General features: G+C 39.4%; 1 protein-coding gene across 1 annotated transcript in view; it reads left to right on the top strand.

The window, feature by feature from the left end:
• The window catches only part of LOC113545107 (AT-rich interactive domain-containing protein 1B), a 198,100-nt gene that overhangs the window by 145,580 nt on the left and 33,786 nt on the right, over window positions 1–18,734 (top strand). The window contains exons 6-8 of the mRNA XM_026944261.3: window positions 4,003–4,092; window positions 5,709–5,870; window positions 15,844–16,168. Coding sequence (XP_026800062.3) covers window positions 4,003–4,092; window positions 5,709–5,870; window positions 15,844–16,168 — 577 coding nt within the window. The remainder of the gene's footprint in view (window positions 1–4,002; window positions 4,093–5,708; window positions 5,871–15,843; window positions 16,169–18,734) is intronic.

Raw genomic sequence — 18,734 nt, 5'->3', positions numbered from 1 at the left:
AGTCGTAGAGGTAGTAGTAGTAGTAGTAGTAGTGATAGTAGAGGTGGTAGTGATAGTCGTAGAGGTAGTAGTAGTAGTAGTGGTAGTGATAGTCATAGTGGTAGTAGTAGTAGTAGTAGTAGTAGTGATAGTCATAGTGGTAGTAGTAGTAGTAGTAGTAGTAGTAGTAGTGATAGTAGAGGTGGTAGTGATAGTCGTAGAGGTAGTAGTAGTAGTAGTAGTGGTAGTGATAGTCATAGTGGTAGTAGTAGTAGTAGTAGTAGTAGTGATAGTCATAGTGGTAGTAGTAGTAGTAGTAGTAGTAGTAGTGATAGTAGAGGTGGTAGTGATAGTCGTAGAGGTAGTAGTAGTAGTAGTAGTGGTAGTGATAGTCATAGTGGTAGTAGTAGTAGTAGTAGTAGTAGTGATAGTCATAGTGGTAGTAGTAGTAGTAGTAGTAGTAGTAGTAGAAGTAGTATGTTCCAAGTGCACTGTTTACAGCGTTTGTATATATTTCTACATATTCTTGTATAGAGATAAGCTCCCTCCCCTCCTTAATACATTTTTAATTAGATTTTTGACTAGATTATTGTTGTTGTTGCTGGTTGCGTTGTGCTTCTTTATTTTATTTTTATTGTATTTATGTTATCTGTACATTTTGTACCCACTACTGTAATGCTGCAATTTCCCTCAGAATCAATAAAGTATCTATCTATCTATCTATCTATCTATCTATCTATCTTTATTTCTTTTAATGAATTTTCTGTAGCTTAATTTTCCTGCAGCCTTCTTTTAAGTAAACTTATTATCATGTTGATGTTCAAAAGAGAAATGTTGTTTTAGAAAAAATGTAAAAAAAAAAAGTTACTTAAAAAATAACTGATGACATTTAAGTCATCAAAGTATGTTTTCATGGCCATTTGAGAAAAGAAATGAAATGGTGAACAGTATGATTATTTTGGTTATACTTGCTTTAAAGATATACTTGGATTATTAGTGTTGTAATAAAGAATCTTGAGCTGTAGATTGTTCTTTGTTTGAAAAATTTAGCACAGTTATTTAATATTCAGTTTTGTGCACACACTCTCACACAACGTTCTCTCAGTAACATATTGTTCTGTTAGTTCCATGAGCATAGAAGAATAAACGAACAGTTATATTTCAGGCTGTCAATATTTTGTCCAGTGGAAATGGATGATAATAATCTGGAAAATAATAAACCACAGTAGCTGGTGAGCTATATGCCGATTTCAAGCCCTGGTAAAGGTAAAGGTTCTAAACTACAGTATTGTTTTTTCGGTTGTTTGTTTGTTAGGTTTTTTGCAGCATTATAATAATTAATCTAAAGAAGTCGTAATGTATAATCAGATTAATGTTTTTCCAGAGTGGGAACAATATTTAAATATATTGTTAGGTGCTTTTGTATCATGTCATTGGCTCTAGGGCATCTTCAGATATGCTGCTCTTAAGATATTAATATCAAGTTATTTCTAATGAATTACATGACTTTGTGACATCATTCAACCGAGAAGTTGCTAGTGTGATAAAAGGAAAACAAATGGCTTGACAAAGCAAAAGTACACAAAAACAAGCATGCTAATGAGCATTGGGCTAAAACAGTGATGGCGTATTTATGTGCTGCACATGAGAGTGAAGATATGGCTATGAAAAATGAGTGTTCATTGTCATTTGAAGAAATGTCACAGAATGACAATACCACCATAGAGGACAGTCTAAACCCGGGGATCGTGAGTAAACCAGCACTAGAGGATCTGAGTATGCGGTGTGTGGCTGGAGGAATTCAGGCAGGTACTGAGGAAAGACTGTGAAGGTTATAAGAAGGAATATGTTTTGAATCCAGGATGAGACAGGTAAACAGTGAAGGAGGATGGGAATCAGTGTGGGGACTTGAGGTTTGAATGTGCTGCATCACACATGGGCTGGTCAGGGTTAGGCCACAGAAACTAATAACAGGGCGGAGTTTGTTACAGGAACTTATGAAGGTCTGGTCATGTGGATATTGAGAAAAAAAATGGTTTTCAGTCTTTGGATTCAGTTAATAATACATATTGACTTTCTTGAAATACTGTGTAATTAATGTGGATTTTGCAAGTGAAAGAAATGGTTTCGATTCCCTACAAATATATTAAGAGATGCTACTAATGTTTGGATTTCATTCAGTTAAGTCTCATTTGTAAAAAAAAATGCATGACTGAATTTGTCTAAAATTCATAATCGTTAAGCCCTTAAAATCCTGGATCATCATTCAGTTATATTCATTAAGCATTCATTCATCTTAATTAACTGCTTTTTCCTGGTCAGGGTTGCGGTGCATCCAGAGCCTGTGCCATGAAAATACACACTATCGGAGAGCACCATACACACACACATTCACACCTGGGGCAATTTATAGTAGCCAACCACTTACTGGCACATTTTTTTGGACAACCTGGAGGCAACCCACAAGGATCCGAGGAGAACATGAGAAACTCCACACAGACAGTAACCCAAGCTTCGAATTGAATCTTGGACCCTGGAGCTGTGAGACAGGAAGACTACCTGCTGTTCTACTGCACTGACTTAGATTAAGCATATTATTTAGTACTTTCTATAAATTATTCAGTAATTACAGGAAAACTGAAGGGAGTAGTTTATGAGTGTGGGGATGGCCTGGACCAGCTGACAGGTCCTGGGAGTTTACAGGGTTACATTTAGGATTAGGTACCTTTGTGTCTTTTTATTTATGCCACTAGGTGGTGGAGGCATTATGTTTTTGGCTTGTATATGTGTCCGCCTCTCTGTGCGTCTGAGATTCTCTTTAGCATGATATCTCAAGATCTCAAGAGTGGTTGAATGTTTGTAGGATTTTTTTTTTTTTGGAGTATCACTGTGACCAGCAGATGAACTGATTACATTTTGGAATTGATCCAATCAGGGTCAGGGTCACAGCAAGGTCAAATGTCTGAACTAGTTTTTCTTTAATAGCGTCCTTTCTGTTTGTCATACAGAGATGTTACATACACGTTCATGTGCAGGAACTCAAGGCCCATTTTCTTGCTATGAGATTTGCCATCAGTCTGTCCGTCCATCCATCCAAGATTATCTTTAGTGCAATATCTCATGAACAAATGGTTGAAAGTTTGTAGGATTTATATGGAATTAGAATTGTGGATTAGATTTTGGAATTGATCTAAACAGAGACAAGGTCACAGCACGGTGAAATGTATGAAACAGTTTTTCTTCAATAGCTTGCTTTCTGTTTGAAGTATATTTTAAGGGTATTTGAGACATACAAATTAGTAACACGTACTAGACTTCTTAGCGGAGGAGGCATCCCTGTCAGTGCCGAGTTCTACTTGTTTCCGATTTCTTTTAATATGAAATAAAAGTCTAATTACATCAAACTTAAGGCCTCAGTATACTTCTATGGAGATGATGTTCAGCTGGCTTCCATGAATGATATGACTTAATTGTGGAGAATGTGGACGATTGAGGCTTAGCTCACCGTGTTATGCCCATGGCAGCTGGGTGAACTCCATGGAGGAACACACTACGAGACCAAGCCTGTGATTTGTCCTTAAGAAAGAGGCATGCGCAAGCCAGTTCAGTCCAAATATTGCATAGGTTTCACTAGTTTGCTAAACTCGCCATCCTCAACATTCAGTTTATTTAACGGTCTCACGTATCATCTGTGTCTTATTCTCGCCATAGTTCATGCTGTCAGCACTTTGCAGTGGGCAGTCTTCTTCCCGTAATCATGGAAATGGTCCTGAAATTGCGCCATCTGCAGTACTGGAGCACTCATACGCCACTGCCAAAGCAAAGCCATTAATATTACACGAACTTGTACTCACAAAGGTGGTTTTGTTTTTACATAACCCTTGCAGACCACATGAAGTATACTGAGGCCTTTAATCGTTTGAATTTTTCATGAAATTAGATTTGTGATTCTCCGATTTATGGCTTGATAACGATGTGATATGATATCTTCTTAATAATTTTTTTCATTTCTCTTTTACACAGGGTCCCAGCTGGCACCACAGACCCCTGGGAACTTATCTGACACTGGCTCCAACTCCAGCATGAACCAGATTCCCATGGCTCAGGACAGAGGTAAACAAGAAAGAAATCCCATCCAGGATCTAACCCAGATGAACGCAGTGCCTTTGCTGTGTCCTGTAATGATATCTGTAACTTTAAAGTCCAAAACAGCATACTATACAAAGCTCAAAGCCTATCATGTCCTTCTGCATGGACGGCCAGGCATTGGAATGCTGACTTTCCATGACTCTTAATGAAAAATTTAATTTGCTCAAGTACATTATGTGGTGCCTTCATGACCTCTAGAAGAGTGTGTGGTTTGCATTATGCAGTATAAAATATACAGCAGAGTCCAGTCCCGCAGGTAAACAGCCCTTAGAGCTCTGTATTTCCATAAAATTCAAGTTGAGCAGCTGTATTCTTCCTCTTTTACCACTCAGATTATTGTTGTCCAGCTAAGAGCCTAGCTTTTTGAGCCAGGCATGTGGTGGTGGTGGGTGGGGGTGTTGGGGGTGGGTGGGTGGTTGAGTGTGAATGCATTATTTGCTTTTAGCACTGTCTGCACAGCGTTCCTCTCTCCTCCATCCATTTTCCAGGCAATTTAAAATGCAGTATTACACTGTGTTTTTTTTCCAAACTCCCTTACATTAATGGAAGCAAAACATTACAATAATGTCCCCCGTTAAAGCTGCGCTCTCTGGCAGCCTAAGCACTTTCAACCCTCGTCTCATCATCCGAGGCCGGTAGACAGCCAGCCGGGTTCTGCTGCCCAAGCAGAACAGAGTGCATGGGGAGATGATTGACCGCCTGTGTGTATATATGTGTATGTGTGTGTGTGTGTGTGTGTGTGTCTGAAAGGCTCCACTCAATAAAAAAAAGAGCTGGGCGTCTGCTCATTCTTACGAAGCTTGAGTGGGGAGCAGCGCTGGCGCTCGCTGCTCTACTGAACATTTCCATTTAGCCTAATCTACAATATTAGTGTGCAGAGCAGCCCATACAAAGCCAACCTTTCCCATCTGAGTGGATTGTAGACCCCCCCCCCCCCCCCCCCCCACACACACACCCCCACCCCCACCCCCACCCCCGTCTGTTTGCCCAGGGGTTTAAATGTAATAAAGTGCCACTCCATTTAATATCGCGTCCAATCAGGGCTGCTCTAAATGTCAGTTTTTGGTAGCTATTCAGCTTGTGAATACTCGCATAATGTTTTAGATTGTTTCTATTGTAATTTTTCCCATTTCCTGCTAATTTAGTTCCAGTTAATTCACAGCATAAGAGGGAATTAAGTGATAAAGCTCCTCATTTATCACCCACCAGTCGCACCTATCTGTCGGGGTTTAGAAATACTGTTGCCTCTGAAAATAGCTGGAATTGTTTGGGGTTTCTCTGTTTGTTTGTTTGTTTCATTTTTTTAGTATTGAAAAAAGTCATTTGTCAAGAAGAGAGTGAAAGATTCTCATATCTGTTTGAAAGTGTTGATTATTTTTCTATAACTTCACCTCTGACAGTAGTTCCAGCTGTAATTCATATCACAGGTTTATATTAATATATTATTTTTTTATTTACGCTGGGACTTCCAGGACAATTGACATAATATAATGTTAATAACACAACGTTTTGTTTAACAAAGGAAAATGTTTAATTGTTGATATGGTGTTCTTCTCATCTTTCCTGCATTTGTGCTACAGCCTTTATGAGGAGGAGTCAAAACCAGTATGGTCCTCAGCAGTCAGGACCACCCATGTCCCCACATCTGTCCACCAGGAACCAGATGCAGCATGGGATGAGCGTCTATCAGCAGAACTCCACGAGTTCCTACGGTCCTCCGAGTGGTCCCTACGGCCCACAAGGTACCCGCTGTTCTCATGTCTTCCATAATCATTAGCTGGATGTTGATTGTCTTTCCAAAATCTCACTGTGTCGTCTTATTTAACTACATATCCAAGCATTTTCATTTGGTTGAGTATAGGAGTGTATGCCTCAGTCAGCATCCACTGCTTCTCTATCCACTGCACTATTCATTCTTACAGAAAGGAGGAATAGAGCCAGGGTTTGAGGGGTCAGCAAGAATATTCATGAAGATGAACTACCTCACTCTTTTCCATTTCCACTGGACGAATGAAATAAAAATGAACTTGTGGCTGTTATTAAAAGTTGCGCCCCGAAATTAATTTTAATGTGCCGCTTAATTATGAGAGGTCAGTGCTTTAAGTGTCACCCTCTATAAACTGTAGACTGTACAGATGACTTCATTAAAATCACCGTGTGCAGGTAGAATAGGTCAGGTTCATTTTGTGGCTTCTTTGACCTGTTCTGGCCTGCCTCAAGCTTCAAGGACAAAAGGAATCAGATGTGGTTATGCTGTGTTGCTGTAGAAACTGAAATGTCCAATCCCACAGCAGTCTTCCTTCTCTGACTGCTCTGACCCCTGGCTAAAGCACTGTCTAGCGTTATATCCTGAAATAGTCTCCCATACTGCCGAGGAATAATTACAATAATAATGGAAGAATGCGGGAGGGAAAAAAAATTAAGGAAAAAGATATTTCAGTCTCGCTCACGGAATGTCAGCATGCGTTTTTTTTCCTGGCTGAGTAGATAAGACCATATGTTAGTATTTATGATGCTGTTATCCTTCAGTGCCACAACAAAGACAATATTATGGAATTCACGTTGTGTGCTTTAATGTGTCAATGTGATAAATGCACCGTCTGTTTTCCTTTCGTAATCTCCCTCAGACCTTCCCTGTTCAACATTGATGAATGGTTCCCTTAGATTTTTTTGTTATTCCCATCCACGCTCTCTATTCTCCAAATGTATTGTGAGGAGAGTGACACTAATAACGAGAGCATAAAAAAGGCCTAAAGGAAGGAAAGTGAAACCTGGCTTGCTTGAAAACTTGAGTGTGTTTTGCGAGGGGAGACTGCAGGCTTGTGATGGATTCTTCTTCCTGCTTGGTAACATGTGTGTTGGAGGTTGGCCATCCCCAGAGTCATGGCATGGAGCTCACGCCAGGCTCAGGTTCTGAGAGCCCAGTCGGGTCAGGCCAGGGTGAACGGGCCAGCCAGCTGCTGCTTGTTGTTCTTGATGAAGCGCCAATCTGTTTTCTGTCTTACCTCCTGCCAGAGAATTACTAACCCGTTAAACCAACATGGAAATGCGCTCCAAGCCTCTGATTGCTCTACTGTGGGCTGCTTGGGATGCTGCCTGCAGGCAGGAGCTTAGAGCATGTGGGTTTGCACATACACAAAATATTTCATGCCTGAATTATAGACTAAGTATGTGTTATCACAAAAGTACTTGGTATGCATCCATGAAATTTGTTCTGTACTATTTACCAGTATTAATTAAGCTTCCCAGTTTCCGACAGTCTGTCCTGTTAGAGTACACACCATTTTCCTAAAAACTGTACTTTATGTCTATTAATTAACGTATAAGGAACAGCATTTTCGCACAGGCGTTCCTTGCCTTGTACAGTTTGAAAACTGAGAGCTCGTTCTTGTTTGCCTTGAAAGGGTAAAAAATTTGGAATTGGAGGGGGCCGAGCATAGAGCCCTGAGGCACACCAAATCTGTACTTCACCCAAGACTCCCTGCTGAGAGAGCTGCTGAGGTGGCTAGGAGAGAATTTCGGGCCTCAGGCCACAAAAAAAGGACAGGTAGCAGAAGCAGCAAGTGAGAAAGGAAAGAAAACTGATGAGTTAGAGGAAAAAAAGAGGATGAAATGAGATGTCCGCTGTCAAAAAAAAAAGTGTGTAAAAGTGTGATTTCTCTCAGGGTCTTTCCGCAGAGGTCATGTTCTGCAGTGTTCAGTTGCCCCAGAGTGAAGGGAGCAGTGTGTGACTATAACAAGCACTGTCAATCAAGTACCACTCATACCAATTACTCAGTTTATTGTAATATCTATAATACGTCTTTATTTATCAGACCTCTGTGATATATCATAAACCAAGCTTTTAACATCCTAGAATAGAAATGCATTGAAACTAAATTATGAATTCCAACAGGTTTGTAGACTAAAGTTGAAGTTTAATCACAAAATAATTTCTGTGGCAATTTACATGCCGAACTTTTAGTGCTGTTGACCGGAACGAGTGAACAGGGCCTGAGTGAAGAGTGCTGAGGAAGCAGTGTCTCTAATTTGGTCGGTCACAGTCCTCTTCTCCTGCGGGAGAGCGAGGATTAAATACAGCTCAGGAAGAGCGTCGCCTGAATGTGTGACCATGCTTTGAATTTCCATGTAATTGGTAACGCACGGCAGTTTCTCTCTCCCTACGGCCCAATACAAACGCTGTACCTTACAATGAAGATTGCTGGGAAAGATGGCAGAGGCTATCTTGAAGGGATGAGACTGATAAAAAAGACTGCTATTCATTTTTTGCTTGAGAAGACACTAGAATAGCCAATACCACGGGTTTGACTGCTTTGGGGAGAAATAAAACCATGGCTAGAATGAATCCCCACATCTATTCAGTTATTTGTGGCAGCACTCAGGGTTAAAGATGAGCTCCTCTGTGGCTGTAAAGGACAGAGTTGGAGATTGAGAGGCAGCCCTTATCACCCCTGAAGAGGCGATGTTGGCCAAGCACCAGCGGATTTTTAGGGAGGGAAAAAGGAAAAGGGCGAAATATCACGAAGCTGGCTGCTGGGTTTTTGGTAAACAAAGATATTTTTGTAGTGCATAACCAGCAGATATTTCCTTGAATATACAGTGCATTCAGAAAGTATTCAGACCCCTTCATTTTTTTCCACTCCACCACTATACACTTTATGGCAGAGTGGCCAGATGGAAGCCTCTCCTCAGTGCAAGACACATGAAAGCCCACTTGGAATTTGGAAAAAAAATTCTAATGTTTTCATGCTTACACGTGATCGGCATGAAGCATGATGTGTTTTTTTTATTAATAATCCAGGAATCGTGGTGATGAAACATGGCAGGGGTCAAAGTACAAGCAGACAGGGTAATCAGTGTCATCACAGACATATCCGTAGTTATAAATGATAACACAGGTCTAAACAGGAAATATGGAAAATGAAGTCTAAACTAGAAAACACAAGAAACAAGAATCAAGGCTCAGAAAGATGGAAAATATAAAAAGTAAATAGTTGGGGCTCCTGAGTGGCTCAACTCAGTAAATTGTTCACCCTATTGTCCAGATATCATGACTTTGAATCTTTATGATGCCACGGCAGTCCAAGAGAGCAAAATTGGCCGTGGTCACTGGGTGGGAGGGACGGCATACTCTCTCTTCCCTGTCAATCACAGCGACACTAGAAAATCACATGCGTCTGTGAACTCATGCATGCAGAAGGGGAGTGGATATCTCTTTCCTCCGAGTGTGCTACACCTCCCAGTGACGCTGCATGAACAGCAGTTTGCTTTTCTGCCCCGTCCCGGTCAGTGCTCAGACACATGCAAACAATTTGAGCAGCAGATCAATAACGCAGGACTAGACATTATTCTTCTTTGATGTTGTTAGGTCTGCTGTATTACGAGACTGTTTTTTTTTTTTCTTCGTGTGGTGCTATTGTATTTTACTTTATTAGCCAGTTAATGATAGGCAATAAAATTCCTGGGCAAATTGGATGACCTGGCCTGGTTTTTTATGCATACTGTATATGCTGCAGTAGTTTAAGAAGCCTATTGAAAAGTTTGTTTGTGCTATGTGGTGGTGGGGAAGTGGAAGTGGGCCTCATGGGGAAAGGTCTGAAAACGTCTGGTACACATAGACAAACTAATCAAGGGCCTAAGACAGAAAGCCTGGACACAATCGGGTACCACTCCAATTACAGGACAGGGGTGTAGACGGGACTAAAACCAAAACAAAAGCATGTCATATGCAAAAGGACATGAAGTGAACTCGAAACAAAAGATGAATACAGTGCGTGTCATGCTCTGAACTGTGCCGTGAGCTGAGAGGGGGAATTCACGACACGGTGTCCATGGAAAATGAATAGTGGACAAGCTAGAGACCCATGTGAGGGCTGAGTCCAGCTCTTTGTGGCTCATGGACCCATCTTAAAATCAAGCCGAAAGAGCAGCCAAGACACACAGTGTCAGTGATGGCCAAGCTAGCCAAGCAAGTGTGAAGGCAGCCAGGCAGCTGCGCAGGACTCTCTGAGGTCCAGGAGCTTTCACTGCAAAGAACACTGAGGGTTTGACAGAACTGCACAACAGCATGCCAGATCAGCCTCAGTTCTTTTCAGAGTTACATCGTGACTGCACAGCATGAAAACCTGGGTATGTTTCAGCTTCAAATCCCACTACACCATGCAGTCATCTTTGAAAAATCGCCACTTGTCCATAACCTGTTATTGTAGTCCTTTTTGTGTTTTGAGACTCTACTCTCAGCATGTAATTTTAGGAGTATTATATCAGCTCCATTCAGATGCCATATAAATCTCAGGTGCATTTCCCGCACTGCTGTGTTGAACTCGTTTTCATTGGAGCACTTTGTTGATATTGAAATTCCTTTCATGATTTGAGGCGAGTTTTTCACACAGAGCGCCGTTATTCGCTGTGATTGTCATTCTGAGCAGGGAAAGCCTCAGGGACTGAAAGAGACTTGATCCCCTTTTCCAGACATATTTTCTAGGGATTAGGCCATGAGCCTTAACTAAAGTACCTACCTAGAAATCTAAATAAATATCCTTTTGCAAAGGAAACACTGATTTTTTTTTTTTGGTTCACTGATTGTTAAGGTTTTTGAACGTAATTTGTGCATGATAGGCATAGCAATCCATGTTACTGATTATAAGGGAAGGAAAGATGTCAAAAGCGTTTGCCTACCTACCTTGCTGGTGGGTAAAACAGCCTATTAGGACGTTAACACACATGTAATCAAACTAGAAACCAGTTTTCAAAAAGTCAAGACCTTTGACTTATAAATTCTGATAAATTCTGACCCTCATTAAGGTCAAATATTTTTCAATATATTTTTTCAACTTTTTTTTTTCAATACATTTTTTCAACTACATATGTGTAATTTTAAGCAAATTATTATTATTACTTTAATAATAAAAAGATTATTTTAATAATAATAATCTAAAGCAAATTATTATTATTATTATTATTATTATTATTATTATTATTATTATTATTATTATTCAGTGGCATCTAAATAACATGAACTCATTAATCATTTTTGCAAAAAAAAGCTACATTATGCCTTGCTGTATACCTTTTGAACGTATTGATGTATTTGAATGAATTGACTCAAAATATTGATGTAGTGTCAACTTGAAGGTAAAAAAATTATAACAATACACATGCATTGGTAGTGCAAAGGGTTTAGTGTAAATAGACTTGCCACCAAACATTGACAATTGAATGTTGGCATGGATGGAGAGTTGAGATGGATGCAAAAGCAGTTTAAGCGTTTTATTAGTGAGGCACCCAGACAAATCCAAAACATGAGTCAAAGTCAAAAATGGGAAACAGGCAGAGGTTAGGCGATCAGCGAACAACTATGTCAAGGGGATATCCAAAAAAACACACAAAAACAAGAGACAGAACGAGAAAACGCTAAACATTACTTTGCACAGGACAAAGACACACAGGGATTTAAATATACAAATCAACCAAAGGGCAAACTGAAAACAGGTGAGACTAATCGGGAAACACGAGAGAGACAACCAACGAGAGGATATGGGTGGAGACAAGACATGAATCAAAACAAAAACACACGTGGCTATGTCAAACACTGTCAACATGGAAGTGCGCACTGTAGCGAGGGGTTAATACGTGACAAATGTTATACAAATATCTATACTATTTTTTTCCTTCCTACGGAGTATTTCATCATTGAGCACTATGCATCAAACACAGGAACATAACAAAATCTTTAACCACAGACAACATATAGCATATAATATTAGAATAACAGATGGCATATATGATATTAGAAATGTGCAACGCTCACTATGGAAATATGTAAATGGAATTATTGGAAATGACATTTTGATTTCGATTCTCTGTGTAATCTGGATTGCTTAGAGCATATTTAGTATATGGACAGGATTTTTATCTACATTATCTAAGCAGAAAACAGTCCGAGGACTGAATGAATATGAAAAAAAGTTTGACAAAACTTTCACAATATTGCTTTTTTTGCAATATTCACAGTCCATGTGTGTGTATGTGTGTGTGTGTGTGTGTGCGTGTGTTATTTCTTCTTATTTTGATAAGAGTTTATGTAAGCCAAAGGCAATAGAAACAATGAATACATAATGTTGAATAAATGATGAGTGGTGGATATTACACAACAGGTCAGCTGCTTGGTTTGATTGCATCACGCAACTGTTTTAAAGTTACTGAAATATTGCAATAGAGACTTTTCCCTGCAAATAAAGAGACCTGTGGGTTTTAACACCTCAGGAGTGGCTTATTGGCAGCTCTCTGTCATCATCTTGCTTTGGAAAGCAAGAAATACGGTCTCATATGAGCTGACACAAAAAAAAAAAAAAAAAAAACGCTATAAGGTATAAACAGCCAAGCGTCATGATGTTCACTTAACTAACTTTGTGTGTTTCTATTGCAACAAACAAAAAAGATCACATTATTCACAATGATCACTGTCAGCTCTAGTAATCAGTAAGGTGATTATATGACAATTTTTTTTTTTATTATTATTTTTTACTTTTTTTAATGACTGACATGCATGACTTACTTTTTATTATGGTAATCAGCACATTTAAATTTGCAAACCTCAGTACTATCAGGTTGCAACCATTTTATTTGGTTCCATATAAAGATGTGTGATTTCATCCTGGTGTTCCTGAAATTGTTTACAACTCTGAATCAAAATCTCATCATTTCCAAATATGTGTGAAAAACCCATTGGGTGTCGCTGTATAGAAGTTATGGCAAACAGCAAAAAAAGACAAAAAAATGTCACAATATTTCTGTCTAGCCAATCACAGACATCTGCTCATGTATCTAGAAGAGGGCAGATAGCGCTTTTTTCTTCCCTAATTTACAGTCTTGGCCAATTCCTGCCCACCAGTAACATCATACAATAACTACCAACCATGTACTTCCTCTGAGAAATGTGAATCCAGCCAACTGCATCTTTTGGAGCTGCTGCTCATGCTACATCATGGGGCAGCGTAAGACACTCAGAGGAAAGCCCTATCCTCCCTCTTCTATATGCATGATGCTCACAGTGTTGCTGTGATTGGCAGGAGAGAGAGTATGCCATCCCTCAGAGATTTTGCAGTCTTGGACTTGTTGAGATTTGAACTCATGATCTCTGGACAATATGGCGAACGCTTTTCTGTTGTGCCAATCAGGAGCCTGAATAGCAGGATTTCAGCAAAGTGACAGTACATGCTGTACCGAAACAGAAATAAGCCAAATTAATTCAGTTTGTAATCAGATACTGGCTGTTAAAATAGAATGTTTGTAGTTTTCATAGCTATATAGAGTAGAAAATGTTTTATCATGAAAGGTTTTTGAAGGGTTCATGAAACAACAGTTTCTTCCACGTTAGACAGTGTAATATGGCTTGGCCAGGATACAAACATTCAGAGCAATTGCTGACCTAATAACTCACAGACGACGGCTGTCTATACGGATGGCTGTCTATTATGGATCTATCATGTTTAACAACCGTGGACATTGTGGAAAACTCTGACGACATGGTTTTCTCTTAATGTAAATGACTCCAGATGTTGGCGGATGTCTTATCAGACCATATTACGTTTTTCTGCTCCTGAGGGTTCCAGGTTTTGTGCAGGTTCCTGTGGCTTTATATGTTGGTCTTTGACACAAGTGGTTTTAAGGGCAGGGTAAGGAGAAATGCACCTGCAAATCAAATGTGACTCTTTGGCCTCTTTGGAAGTTTGCTATTTACGTCTTGTTGCTTTGACAGCTGACATATAAAAAGGGCTGATTGTAAGCGTATGGTGCAAATTAGCATTTAATCTGATCTACAGAGCTACATTTGCAGTATGATAGTACTTGTTACAGATAAAGATAGTCCTTTTTCATGTGATATTTCTGTTAGTTCTGGGTTATAGGTTTGACTCTATAGCACAGTGGAGTGTGTTTGTGCAGCTGAACTAGAATGCACCTTAGGAGGCTTTCTGGAGTTGTGCCTTACTTGCAATTAAACAGGCTTTACAATGTACATTCTGTTTGCTCTTGTCCATTCAGCAAATCTTCAATGTGGAAAGCCATCGCGCCCCTGACGATAATTACAGCCACATTAAAGCTAAAGCCCACTGTGGCATGAAGAGACATACAGGACGACTGCATGCAGCAGGATAGCTTATCTTATAGACGTGTACATTATATATGGACACTTGAGTTAGTCTTAATGATATTTTGCTACTCGCTTGAGACACTTTATCAGTTCTAATTAACAGTGAGAAATCTATGACATCATGAAACATTAAGTTGATGAGTGCCATTAAAACATAAAAACTAAGAAAGGATTCCACCAGCAGATACAAGAAAAAAAATATTAGCCTGCCTGCAAGCTATTAATCGGGCCTCGTACCACCCAAATTTAGTGCTACAGTAGCTTGCTTAAGTATTCACCCCCTTGAACTTTTTGACATATATTGAAAAATCATTAGATTGTACAAAATTATTTAGAAATAAAAAATGTAAAGGTTGTTACTGTGAAACGCATACATTAGTTCTGGTGCAACCATTTGCTATCAGAAGTTGCATAATTAGTTCAATGGAGTCAACCTGCGTACAATTAAAGTGTCATATGATCTCAATATAAATACACCTGTTCCTGGAAGACCTCAGAGTTTGGTAAAGATTAACATATGCTCCTGCTGAGACACATAAAGCCAGCTGCTGTATCTTTTTTAAGCTTATGTTACATCATAGGACAGCTGAACACTCTTGGAGGAGAGCTCTAAACACCCCCTTTTGGCCCTTATGTGAACTATCTCAGAGAGCAGAGCTCTAGCGGTCTGTTATCAGCAGCATGAGCTTTATGACAGATTATTAAAAAGTCTCCTAGACTTACGAGATTTGTATGATCTGGATGAGTACAAAGCTGCACACTGTGGTCAGCTTTTTCCCAATGTTCTTTTTGTGTGAAGTTTTGTAAAAGATGCTTCATAGACAGTTTCCTACAATGTTTAAAACAAATGTACACCTGGGAGTATTACCATAATTTGGTAATTAGGGAAAGATAATGCCTTTTTTACATTTTAATGCCTTTTTACAACAATTGAAGGTTAATTAATTGGCATGTTTAATGACTGTGGAATTTTGCTTTATTTAAAAAAAAAATAAAAATACTCTCTATAGCCGGAAGTATTTGGACACCTGACCATCACACCCATATGTGGGTATGTTGTTAAGTTGGAAGCACAAAATTGTCTAGAATGTCTTTGTATTCTGTGTAATTAAGATTTCTCTTCACTGTAACTAAGTGACCTGAACCCATTCTAGCATGACAATGTGCCTGTGCACAAAGTGAGCTCCATGAAGACATGGAGTGGAAGTACTTGAGTGGCCTGCACAGAGCCCTGACCTCAACCCCACTGAACACCTTTTGGATGAACTGGAATGCTGACTGTACCCAGAACTTCTCACCTGACATCAGTGCCTGACTTCACTAATGCTCTTGTTGTTGAATGAGCACAAATCCCCACAGCCACGCTCCAAAATCTAGTGGAAAGCCTTCCCAGAAGAGTGGAGCTTATTATAAGAGCAAAGAGGGACTCGATCTGGAATGGGATGTTCAACAAGCACGTACAGTATGGATGTGATTGGTCAGGTGTCCACATACAATTTATAAAGCATTTAAAGACATAGCATTCTGATCCTTTTTTCCTTCCTTCTGCCTCCTGTCCTTAGGTAACTACTCGAGACATCCCTATGGAGGAATGACCAACGCTAACTGCAGTGGGCTGGGGTCTGGCATGAGCAACAGCCTGGGCATGAACGCCAGCAGCCCCATGCATGGACAAGGACCAGGGCAACCCATGTCCATGGGCCGTGCCCCTGGACCCCCTGGCAATCGACTCTACCTGAGTGGTGGGAACAGCATGGCACCCACTTCTCCCAGCATGCCACAGTCGGCTGGTCCAGGGATGGGGCCTCCTACAGGAAATGTGAATCGTAAAGCTATAGATGGTCCAATGGCCACAGTGCATCCAACAGGCAACTCTGCACAGGGGAGGTGAGACTGTTACAAGTGCATGTTAGTAATACTGAAAGACAATCGCAAGAGAAGAGCTTACAGGCATTTAGGGCAAAGGGACAAAGAAAATAGTTTACTAGACATTTAGAATTTAGATGAGTTAATATAGTTGAACAAGGATGGTATGTTGGTCATCTGGAACAGAGTTTATACAGATGTTTAAAAGTCCTAAGAATTCTTACTTTCTGAAGTTTTCAATGCTTGAAATTTGCTTAATTTTACATAAAATGCTGTAGAATGCTTGTTTTTTATACAGTATAAAGGAACAAAATGACATTCAGTAGAAGTAGTAATTTTTTCAATTAAAAAAAGGTAATACAATTTTTACAATTTTTAATTTGATTTGAAACATATTTTTAAATTCAAATCATTTATGCTTATGCAAATTAAAAAATCAAATATGGATATAAATAAAAACATCACATTTTAAGCTATTTATAAGGGAATACTTTCAGTATGAATGTTACTGTTTTTCAGTATGAATGCTCCTCGCAGTGTTATTATTTCTCTTTGTGTCCTGTTTCTGAATGTTTTGTCTGGTATCTACTGTGCTGCCTTTTTGGCAGGGGCTCACTTGTAAAAGAGATTTTAGTCTTATTGTGACTAACCTGGTTAAATAATCATTAAAATGAATATTATGTGATTGAAAACACATTATAAGGTATAAAACATGCATAATTAGGGAAAAGCCTATGTAGTTAGTATGATGCCAGGATGAGCCCAGTTTTATTTAAGGGATAAGTGCACTGGTTACCTCTTATACAAATGTTGGCACCCCTGCATCGGGGCAGGGGAACTGTCCTGGTGACCAAAGCACACGTTTTCACCCTTAAAATACTATTTTATCAGTTTCAGTGTTGGGAAGGTTGGAATCCAGGCTGTTGCTTAGACTTCGTGCTACATGTATACCATCTGCCCTACAGCGGCAGCTCAAGAGAACCCATAATGATTATTCTGACTTTTTTCCCCATTAATTTTTCACACTGTAAAGCTATTCATAACTCTGTCAGATAAAGTCATTGTGGTCAGTGTTTTGAGCGTGCATGGCACTATTATCATAATGCTTTTTACAGGAGTGAAAGGAGAGCCATCATCTTTCTAGCGTGGTAATAATGACAAATTAAGTGCTGTCCAAGCATTGTTAACAGGCGCCTTTGTGGAGCACTCTGGTCAATACATCACAGGCCATTTGGCATTTGGAGGAGAAGTTTGTGTTGACACTCCGGTGATTAATGGGAGATATGAGTCTGTGTTGCAGCCTGTGTGTAAATGCTAAGAAAACCATTAAGAGAAGGCTTCACTGCCAATAAGAAGTGGCATGACATGATGACTACTGCTGGGCGCAATCAGACTGGCTGTCACTCCTGTCTCTCTTTGTCTCTCAGACGTCCACACACACGCACAGAGAGATTATACGCCGCAAGCACCATCCACATCCACGCTGCACATCTCATCGTACCCATCTTTTTAAGTGACCTCTAATGCTGAGCTTTCTGTTTTCGCCCTCGAGCACTATCAAAAGATTCTGACAGGTGCGTGCACGGGCGCAGAGGAAATGCTGGACTCAGGATGCACTTTGTTTGGAGCTCCTCAACAAATCTTAGCTTTTATAGAGACACAGTAGCCTTTTAGTGGGTCTGAAACAGACAACGGCTACTCTCCTGTCTTACTGTTTATGCTGCCTCGTGGGACAGTGTCTGAAAAGGTAGCGCTTTAAAAGCTGGTAGAGTACCTGTAAACAAACTGGTTGAGGAAAAAGATTACAAATACCTTAGCTGCTTGCATTATTTGTGAAACAGTTGAATAGTATTTTAACATAAAATTAAAAATACAGGTTCTTAGAAGCAGTTTATAAATGTATCTGTGACAGCAAAATTTACATATTAGAAAATAAAACTTGTTTTTTCCCTGATAATTATATATTATATGGAATAATTTTAAATAGGTTAATCTTTTATAATTTTTTATGAGGTTATGCCATTTCTTGAATAAAATCCTAATGTCTATTATATTATATTATATTATATTATATGTATTATACTATACACATTTTTTTTCTTTTTTGGTTTGTTTATTTGCTCTTGATGTCTTGTTTCCTAATATCACACATTTGTATATAAATAGCTTTTCCAACTATATTTCTGTAGTTCAACTGTTATACCATGGATATGTAGAATAGTGAAGAATACATGTACACTGCCTTCAAAAATTGGCCTCAGTAAGGTGTCTCAGTGAACATTTTGTATTCAGAAGTGACTCCATGCCTTCCTGCTTCTGAGTACTGTCCGAGTGGGCAGCAACTTTTCCTTAAGCATTTGTTTATGCTTGGTTGAAGCCTGAAAGTGGGTTTCATGCCGTGCTTTTGTTACTGAATATTCATATACTTACTCATGGGACACGGTAATTTAGTTGTGTTGATTCAGTGCAGAAAGACTTGAGGAAATTCTACACACTGCATATTAATCTATACCACAACCCCTAGCCTCTGTCCACGCAGTATTCAGCTGCACTGGGTTTCTTATCTAATGCTGTTGATGTGATTACA

The sequence above is a fragment of the Pangasianodon hypophthalmus genome, chromosome 10 (genome assembly GCF_027358585.1).
Source record: "Pangasianodon hypophthalmus isolate fPanHyp1 chromosome 10, fPanHyp1.pri, whole genome shotgun sequence".
In the NCBI taxonomy this organism is placed as follows: Eukaryota; Metazoa; Chordata; class Actinopteri; order Siluriformes; family Pangasiidae; genus Pangasianodon; species Pangasianodon hypophthalmus.
The sequence above is the reverse complement of the archived record's forward strand: the minus strand, read 5'-3'. Positions and strand labels throughout refer to the sequence as shown.